This window comes from Oncorhynchus mykiss, chromosome 21 (assembly GCF_057628025.1).
Source record: "Oncorhynchus mykiss isolate SJ-2025 chromosome 21, ASM5762802v1, whole genome shotgun sequence".
Taxonomy (NCBI): Eukaryota; Metazoa; Chordata; class Actinopteri; order Salmoniformes; family Salmonidae; genus Oncorhynchus; species Oncorhynchus mykiss.
This window is the reverse complement of record NC_143042.1, coordinates 410,001-420,000: the sequence shown is the minus strand read 5'-3', so window position 1 is coordinate 420,000 and position 10,000 is coordinate 410,001. Positions and strand designations below refer to the sequence as shown.

The 10,000-nt window shown below is 41.9% G+C and overlaps 1 protein-coding gene across 1 annotated transcript in view; it reads right to left on the bottom strand.

Moving 5' to 3' along the window:
- Positions 1 to 10,000, bottom strand: part of LOC118942985 (calcium voltage-gated channel auxiliary subunit alpha2delta 4a) — a 244,532-nt gene that overhangs the window by 15,081 nt on the left and 219,451 nt on the right. Inside the window, exons 30-34 of the mRNA XM_090213389.1 lie at positions 4,993 to 5,063; positions 2,758 to 2,833; positions 1,311 to 1,363; positions 391 to 446; positions 163 to 180 (exon numbers count right to left, since the gene is read on the bottom strand). Of these exons, the coding sequence (XP_090069515.1) occupies positions 163 to 180; positions 391 to 446; positions 1,311 to 1,363; positions 2,758 to 2,833; positions 4,993 to 5,063 (274 nt within the window). The remainder of the gene's footprint in view (positions 1 to 162; positions 181 to 390; positions 447 to 1,310; positions 1,364 to 2,757; positions 2,834 to 4,992; positions 5,064 to 10,000) is intronic.

Here is a 10,000-nt window from a genome sequence, read left to right as displayed (position 1 = left end):
ACACACACACACACGCGCACACACACACACACACACACACACACACACACACACACACACACACACACACACACACACACACACACACACACACACACACACACACACACACACACACACACACACACACACACACACACACACAATAGGTTTAATCTGTACCTTTGAAGCCAGGCTTGGCTGGGTGGGAGGAATGAGGTGGTGAGAATGATTGACAGGTGATGATGAGGATGATATTGATGATGGTGATAGAGACATGGGTGAGTGTGGTCAGGACAGGAGACAACATGAGAGACACAGATTGGGACATTGAAGCCAAACAGTGCAACACAACACACGGAAGCTGAATGAGATGAATAGGAATGAATGCTCTTTACTGGACTGTGTTACCTTCAGCAAAGCGGTCAGAGTGCCAGAGACCACAGATGTTGAACTCCAGTAAAAACCTACAGAGAGGGAAGGAGAAAGAAAGAAGATGAGTGAAAGAGAACGCGAGAGAGAGGGAGAGAAGGAGTGGAGAGAGGGAGAAGGAGTGGAGAGAGGGAGAAGGAGTGATGAGATAGAGGGAGAGAGAGAAGGAGTGATGGAACAAAGGAGAGAGGGAGAGAAGGAGTGGAGAGAGGGAGAAGGAGTGATGAGATAGAGGGAGAGAGAGAAGGAGTGATGGAGAGAGGAAGAGAAGGAGTGGAGAGAGGGAGAGAAGGAGTGAAGAGAGGGATAGAGGGAGTGATGGAGAGAATGAGAGAGGGAGAGAAGGAGTGAAGGAGAGAGAGAGAAGGAGTGATGAGATAGAGGGAGAGAGGGAGAGAAGGAGTGATGGAGAGAGGGAGGGAAGGAGTGATGGAGAGAGGAAGAGAAGGAGTGATGGAGAGAGGGAGGGAAGGAGTGATGGAAATAGGGAGGGAAGGAGTGATGGAGAGAGGGAGGGAAGGAGTGATGGAGAGAGGGAGGGAAGGAGTGATGGAGAGAGGGAGAGAAGGAGTGATGGAGAGAGGGAAAGAAGGAGTGATGGAGTGATGGAGAGAGGAAGAGAAGGAGTGATGGAGAGAGGGAGGGAAGGAGTGATGGAGAGAGGGAGGGAAGGAGTGATGGAGAGAGGGAGAGAAGGAGTGAAAGAGAGATGAAGGGAGGAAGAGAAGGAGTGACGGAGTGAAGGAGAGAAGGAGTGAAGGAGAGAAGGAGCGAAGGACAGAAGGAGAGAAGTGAGAGAGAGCCATACATACAGAACAGGTGAGAGTAAATTGTAATGGCTCTTGAGAATTAACTAGCTACCAGCAGCCAACGACTTCTGATCTCTCTGACACACTTACAGCAGGAAGTTGGTGAGGAACCACTTTAGAGCAGCCGCCAGACCATAGAAGGGCTGTAGAGAGGAGAGAGAGAGAGAGAGAGAGAGAGAGAGAGAGGGGGAGGGAGAGAGGGAGAGCAATATAGAGATAGATCAAGAAAATAATGAAGAAAGAGAGCGAGAGCGAGAGAGAGAGAGAGAGAGAGAGAGAGAGAGAGAGAGAGAGAGAGAGAGAGAGAGAGAGAGAGAGAGAGAGCGAGAGAGAGAGAGAGCGAGAGAGAGAGAGAGAGAGAGAGAGAGAGAGAGAAAGAGAGAGAGAGAGAGCAATATAGAGATAGAGAGAGAAAGAAAATAATAAAGAAAGAGAGTGAGCGAGAGAGAGAGAGAGAGAGAGAGAGAGAGAGAGAGAGAGAAACATTTGTCACAAAGTGTTTCACAGTGACCCAGTCTAGACTTCCAATGAGCATGCAGCCACACAGTATGCGAAAAAGAAAGATACACAACACAGAATGACTCTCAGAGAAACAAGAGAGGGGAAGTGGATTCAGTGCTGAGGGATGAGACGTCTGCTGTGAATAACCTCTCTTTTCAAATCACTGACACTAGGCATCAATTCACACCCACAGCATCTCCTACCAGATCAGTAATCAGTGGTGGGAATCTAATAGATAAACATATATACTATCAACAGTAAAAGTCTTAATCATTTCAAATGTATTATATTAAGCAAACCAGACATTTCTTTTCTAACAGAGAGCCATTGGCACAGTCCAACATTTACAAGGGAAGAGTTTGTGTTTAGTGAGCAGATCAGAGGCAGTGGGGATGACCAGGGATGTTCTCTTGAATTGGACATCTTCCTGTCCTGCTAAGCATTCAACATGTAACTAGTACTTTTGGGTGTCAGGGAAAATGTATGGAGTAAAAAATACATTATTTTCTTTAGGAATGTAGTAAAGTACAGATATAGTAAAGTACAGATACCCTAAAAAACACACACATACATACAGTATTCAGACAAACACACACATACATACATACAGTATTCAGACAAACACACACATACAGGATTCAGACAAACACACACATACATACAGGATTCAGACAAACACACACACACACACACACACACACACACACACACACACACACACACACACACACACACACACACACACACACACACACACACACACACACACACACACACACACACAAACATACAGTATTCAGACGAACACACACACACATACAGTATTCAGACAAACACACACACACATACAGTATTCAGACAAACACACACACACATACAGTATTCAGACGAACACACACACACATACAGTATTCAGACAAACACACACATACATACAGTATTCAGACGAACACACACACACATGCATACAGTATTCAGACAAACACACACACATCCATGAACACACACAGAGACTGTTGTTTACATGTTTACTCACACTAAGAAGGGGTCTGGCGCTGCTGGCAGAATGTCCTCCCATCTTACACATGGCCTGATAGTCGTACAGAGATACCCTGAAGACACACACACACACAGAGAGAGACGCACAGAAACAGGTTTGCGTAATGTCCTCTAAAATCAACCACTCACATTTATTTGAACTGTCGTAGATAGCATCACTTCACTCGGGAGTGTTTCTACATCAGAGACGCAGCTGAAAGGTTTCTCAACGCAGCTACATGAGGAAAGAGATGGGGATGTCCCCAATGTCACCCTACTGCCTATGGGCCCTGGTCAAAAGTAGTGCACTATGAAGGGAATAGGGTGTACAGTAGATGTAAGAGAAACCCGACCCAGCCAATCAAATCAAAGGGCTAACCCTGTGATGACACACAGTATGGTATGTTACACTAATAACCACACGCAGATATAGAATAGTTAAAGGTGTTATCATGAGAGAGATATAGAATAGTTAAAGGTGTTATCATGAGATATAGAACAGTTAAAGGTATTATCATGAGATATAGAACAGTTAAAGGTATTATCATGAGATATAGAACAGTTAAAGGTATTATCATGAGATATAGAACAGTTAAAGGTATTATCATGAGATATAGAACAGTTAAAGGTGTTATCATGAGATATAGATCAGTTAAAGGTATTATCATGAGATATAGAACAGTTAAAGGTATTATCATGAGATATAGATCAGTTAAAGGTGTTATCATGAGATATAGAACAGTTAAAGGTGTTATCATGAGATATAGAACAGTTAAAGGTGTTATCATGAGATATAGAACAGTTAAAGGTGTTATCATGAGATATAGAACAGTTAAAGGTGTTATCATGAGATATAGAACAGTTAAAGGTGTTATCATGAGATATAGAACAGTTAAAGGTATTATCATGAGATATAGAACAGTTAAAGGTGTTATCATGAGATATAGAACAGTTAAAGGTATTATCATGAGAGAGATATAGAACAGTTAAAGGTATTATCATGAGATATAGAACAGTTAAAGGTGTTATCATGAGATATAGAACAGTTAAAGGTATTATCATGAGATATAGAACAGTTAAAGGTGTTATCATGAGATATAGAACAGTTAAAGGTATTATCATGAGAGAGATATAGAACAGTTAAAGGTATTATCATGAGATATAGAACAGTTAAAGGTGTTATCATGAGATATAGAATAGTTAAAGGTGTTATCATGAGATATAGAATAGTTAAAGGTATTATCATGAGATATAGAACAGTTAAAGGTATTATCATGAGATATAGAAGAGTTAAAGGTATTATCATGAGAGAGATGTAGAACAGTAAAAGGTATTATCATGAGATATAGAACAGTTAAAGGTATTATCATGAGAGAGATGTAGAACAGTAAAAGGTATTATCATGAGATATAGAACAGTTAAAGGTATTATCATGAGATATAGAACAGTTAAAGGTGTTATCATGAGATATAGAACAGTTAAAGGTGTTATCATGAGATATAGAACAGTTAAATGTATTATCATGAGATATAGAACAGTTAAAGGTGTTATCATGAGATATAGATCAGTTAAAGGTGTTATCATGAGATATAGAACAGTTAAAGGTGTTATCATGAGATATAGAACAGTTAAAGGTATTATCATGAGATATAGATCAGTTAAAGGTGTTATCATGAGATATAGAACAGTTAAAGGTGTTATCATGAGATATAGAATAGTTAAAGGTATTATCATGAGATATAGAACAGTTAAAGGTATTATCATGAGATATAGATCAGTTAAAGGTGTTATCATGAGATATAGAACAGTTAAAGGTATTATCATGAGAGAGATATAGAATAGTTAAAGGTATTATCATGAGAGAGATATAGAACAGTTAAAGGTATTATCATGAGATATAGAACAGTTAAAGGTATTATCATGAGATATAGAACAGTTAAAGGTATTATCATGATATATAGAACAGTAAAAGGTATTATCATGAGAGAGATATAGAATAGTTAAAGGTGTTATCATGAGATATAGAACAGTTAAAGGTGTTATCATGAGATATAGAACAGTTAAAGGTATTATCATGAGATATAGAACAGTTAAAGGTATTATCATGAGATATAGAACAGTTAAAGGTATTATCATGAGATATAGAACAGTTAAAGGTGTTATCATGAGATATAGAACAGTTAAAGGTATTATCATGAGAGAGATATGGAACAGTTGAAGACTATCGTCTTACCTTTTGAACATGCCCATCTTGATAAGGCGTGCCATCACTGAGCCGTCAACTTCTCCAAAGAACCTCCCCACCTAGAGACAGACCGACAGACAGGGAGAAGACCACACTGTCTTTACAATGACACCATTAACATTGTCATACACGCCGTTTTTGACAGCATAGTAAATGTAACACACACTATCACATTATATAATACACTACCACATTATATAATACACTATCACATTATATAATACACTACCACATTATATAATACACTACCACATTATATAATACACTATCACATTATATAATACACTATCACATTATATAATACACTATCACATTATATAATACACTACCACATTATATAATACACTACCACATTATATAATACACTACCACATTATATAATACACTACCACATTATACACTAACTACCACATTATATAATACACTACCACATTATATAGCACACATACACTATCACATTATATAATACACTACCACATTATATAATACACTATCACATTATATAGCACACATACACTATCACATTATATAATACACTACCACATTATATAATACACTACCACATTATATAGCACACATACACTATCACATTATATAATACACTACCACATTATATAATACACTACCACATTATATAATACACTATCACATTATATAATACACTATCACATTATATAATACACTACCACATTATATAATACACTACCACATTATATAATACACTATCACATTATATAATACACTACCACATTATATAATACACTACCACATTATATAATACACTATCACATTATATAATACACTATCACATTATATAATACACTACCACATTATATAATACACTACCACATTTACTATAATCCTCATCTGTGGTTTATAAACAGTGGTTTATACCCTCCCTCCCTCCCTCCCTCCCTCCCTCCCTCCCTCCCTCCCTCCCTCCCTCCCTCCCTCCCTCCCTCCAGTCATAGGAAGTTGTCCTTTCACCTCATTTGGCAAAGTGGAAAACGACAAACATCTTTCCCCCATTCCCCTCTTCCTTCTCCTCTCCCTCTCTACCTCTCCCTCTCTCTCTTCCTCTACCTCTCCCTCTCTCTCTACCTCTCCCTCTCTCTCTACCTCTCCCTCTCTCTCTCCACCTCTCCCTCTCTCTCTACCTCTCCCTCTCTCTCCACCTCTCCCTCTACCTCTCCCTCTCTCTCTACCTCTCCTTCTCCTCTACCTCTCCCTCTCTCTCTACCTCTCCTTCTCCTCTACCTCTCCCTCTCTCTCTACCTCTCCCTCCCTCTCTCTACCTCTCCCTCTCTCTCTTCACTTCTCCTCCAGTGAAGTTCCCATCTAGTCCACCGTACAAGTTCAATTATTCATTTTAATCCAGCCAGGCTGTTTTGTACTGTTTTGCTTGGTTGAGTGGTTGATTTCTCACTGGCATGTCACCTGTCACCTGTACTGTATTGCAGTGCTCAGGGTAGAGGTTAGGTGTATAGAGGACAGCTCATCAGCTGGGTAGAGGTAGAGGTAGAGGTAGAGGTAGAGGTAGAGGTAGAGGTAGAGGTTAGGTGTATAGAGGACATCTCATCAGCTGGGTAGAGGTAGAGGTAGAGCTTAGGTGTATAGAGGACATCTCATCAGCTGGGTAGAGGTAGAGGTAGAGGTTAGGTGTATAGAGGACAGCTCATCAGCTGGGTAGAGGTAGAGGTAGAGGTTAGGAGTATAGAGGACAGCTCATCAGCTGGGTAGAGGTGGAGGTAGAGGTAGAGGTAGAGGTTAGGTGTATAGAAAACAGCTCATCAGCTGGGTAGAGGTAGAGGTAGAGGTAGAGGTCGAGGTTAGGTGTATAGAGGACAGCTCATCAGCTGGGTAGAGGTAGAGGTAGAGGTAGAGGTCGAGGTTAGGTGTATAGAGGACAGCTCATCAGCTGGGTAGAGGTAGAGGTAGAGGTAGAGGTAGAGGAATAGGTAGAGGTAGAGGTAGAGGAATAGGTAGAGGTAGAGGTAGAGGAATAGGTAGAGGTAGAGGTAGAGGTAGAGGTAGAGGTAGAGGTAGAGGAATAGGTAGAGGAATAGGTAGAGGTAGAGGTAGAGGTAGAGGAATAGGTGGAGGTAGAGGTTAGGTGTATAGAGGACAGCTCATCAGCTGGGTAGAGGTAGAGGTAGAGGTAGAGGTGTATAGAGGACAGCTCATCAGCTGGGTAGAGGTAGAGGTAGAGGTTAGGTGTATGGAGGACAGCTCATCAGCTGGGTAGCGGTAGAGGTAGAGGTCAGGTGTATAGAGGACAGCTCATCAGCTGGGTAGAGGTAGAGGTAGAGGAATAGGTAGAGGTAGAGGTTAGGTGTATAGAGGACATCTCATCAGCTGGGTAGAGGTAGAGGTAGAGGTTAGGTGTATAGAGGACAGCTCATCAGCTGGGTAGAGGTAGAGGTAGAGGTTAGGTGTATAGAGGAGTGTTTGAGTGACCGTAGCCGTCTCTCCTCTACTAGCCTGCGGTGGACTCTGCTCCACTATTCTACTACCTCTGAGGATTTGTGTTGGGTTCTAGGGCTTTCAGTTTACTAGGACATTTTATTTGAAGGACTCACAAAGTCGTAAAGGAGCAGTCTATACTCATTGAGACCTCTTTGCTAAGTAATATCTCTGGCAGTGTACCATGGGATGTAATGTCCAGTGTGACTGATTGGGTTTGATCTGGGTCATCTGGGTATCACAAGACTGTGTTAGCCCACTAAGCTAAATACTCTTGTTAGCCCACTGAGCTAAAGACTGTGTTAGCCCACTGAGCTAAATACTCTTGTTAGCCCACTGAGCTAAATACTGTGTTAGCCACTGAGCTAAAGACTGTGTTAGCCACTGAGCTAAAGACTGTGTTAGCCCACTGAGCTAAATACTCTTGTTAGCCCACTGAGCTAAAGACTGTGTTAGCCACTGAGCTAAAGACTATGTTAGCCACTGAGCTAAAGACTGTGTTAGCACACTGAGCTAAAGACTGTGTTAGCACACTGAGCTAAAGACTGTGTTAGCCACTGAGATAAAGACTGCGTTAGCCACTGAGCTAAAGACTGTGTTAGCCACTGAGCTAAAGACTGTGTTAGCCCACTGAGCTAAAGACTGTGTTAGCCCACTGAGCTAAAGACTGTGTTAGCCCACTGAGCTAAAGACTGTGTTAGCCACTGAGCTAAAGACTGTGTTAGCCACTGAGCTAAATACTGTGTTAGCCACTGAGCTAAAGACTGTGTTAGCCACTGAGCTAAAGACTGTGTTAGCCCACTCATACGTTCATTCATCATTTTATTTGTCATTTTACACTACAATTTGTGTCTCTGTCTGTGTGTGTGTGTGTGTGTGTGTGTGTGTGTGTGTGTGTGTGTGTGTGTGTGTGTGTGTGTGTGTGTGTGTGTGTGTGTGTGTGTGTGTGTGTAGTGCCTGCGCTTGCTTCAATTTAGGTATGTGGGGATAGACTATGTTTCCTGTGACCTATTTTAGTCTGTGTCTGTTTCTCTGTGTCTCTGTGTGTGTGTCTGTGTGTGTCTGTGTGTGTGTGTGTGTCTGTGTGTGTGTGCCTGTGTGTGTGTGTCTGTGTGTGTGTGCCTGCAGAGGTGCTTCAATTTCGGTATGTGGGGATAGACTGTTTCCTGTGACCTATTTTAGTTTTAAGGAAGTACTGCTCAAACACAAGTTCAAATAGGCTCATATTTGTCCTGTTTTCCACATGTCCAGTGTGAGGTTAAATGGAATGTGTTTTCTGCACAATCCCACTCTACCTGAGACACCCTCAGAGAGGGGGGTCACGGCCAGCCAATATTGATGGCCCTGGAACAATTAGGGTTAATTGCCTTGCAGATCGACAGGCTCAGGAACCTTTCGGTTACTGGCTCAACACTCTAGCAACTGGGCTACCTGCCGCCCCCACACTGATAAAATATGAACTGAGACAGTTGGCTACAATTACAACCCCCCTCCTCCCTGTTCCACAGGCATAGACACAATACAACTAGGAGACTGAAAGAGTTTTAATTTTAAGACACAGACAGAAAAGTGACAACACAATAACTAGCTGTTTCCCAGGGGCTGTGATTAGGACGCCTCGTTGCTCCTCAGCTGAGAATAACTCATGTTGTGTTTGGTGGGTTTGTGTTTGGTGTGTGTGTGTGTGTGTTTGGACCGAGGGGCAGCCAGCCGCCAGGCTGCATTGGCTGCACCAGTGATCTTCCAACATTCCCTCCATCTTGTGCCAATATCAGTTCATTTTAAATCTTGGTTCCAATGGTTTAGATGATTTTTTCTAAGAGATTGTCAGTTGGATCGGCTCTCCACAAGGTTATGTTTACCTGACCTTTCTTATGAAGAACCTTTTCTGACTCAAATAGGATTCTCTCTAGATTGCGCTGATGTCCTAAAGATTTCAAATGGACATTTTGTGATGCTGTATAAAACTTTTAAGGTGCACGTATTTTAACATATCTTACATTGGTTAATCCAAAATGGCTTTTTAAAGCTGTCATGGAAATAAAAGTATTTCCTATGAACAAGTCATTTAGAGTTACTATGCCTTTGTAAGAGTATAACTTTAGACCGTCCCCTCGCCCATACCCGGGCGCGAACCAGGGACCCTCTGCACACATCAACAACAGTCACCCACGAAGCATCGTTACCCATCGCTCCACAAAAGCCGCGGCCCTTGCAGAGCAAAGGGGGAACAACTACTTCAAGGTTTCAGAGCAAGTGACGTCACCGATTGAAACGCTATTTAGCGCGCACCGCTAACTAAGCTAGCCGTTTCACATCCGTTACCTCAGCACCACCGCTAACTAAGCTAGCCGTTTCACATCCGTTACCTCAGCACCACCGCTAACTAAGCTAGCCGTTTCACATCCGTTACCTCAGCACCACCGCTAACTAAGCTAGCCGTTTCACATCCGTTACCTCAGCACCACCGCTAACTAAGCTAGCCTTTTCACATCCGTTACCTCAGCACCACCGCTAACTAAGCTAGCCGTTT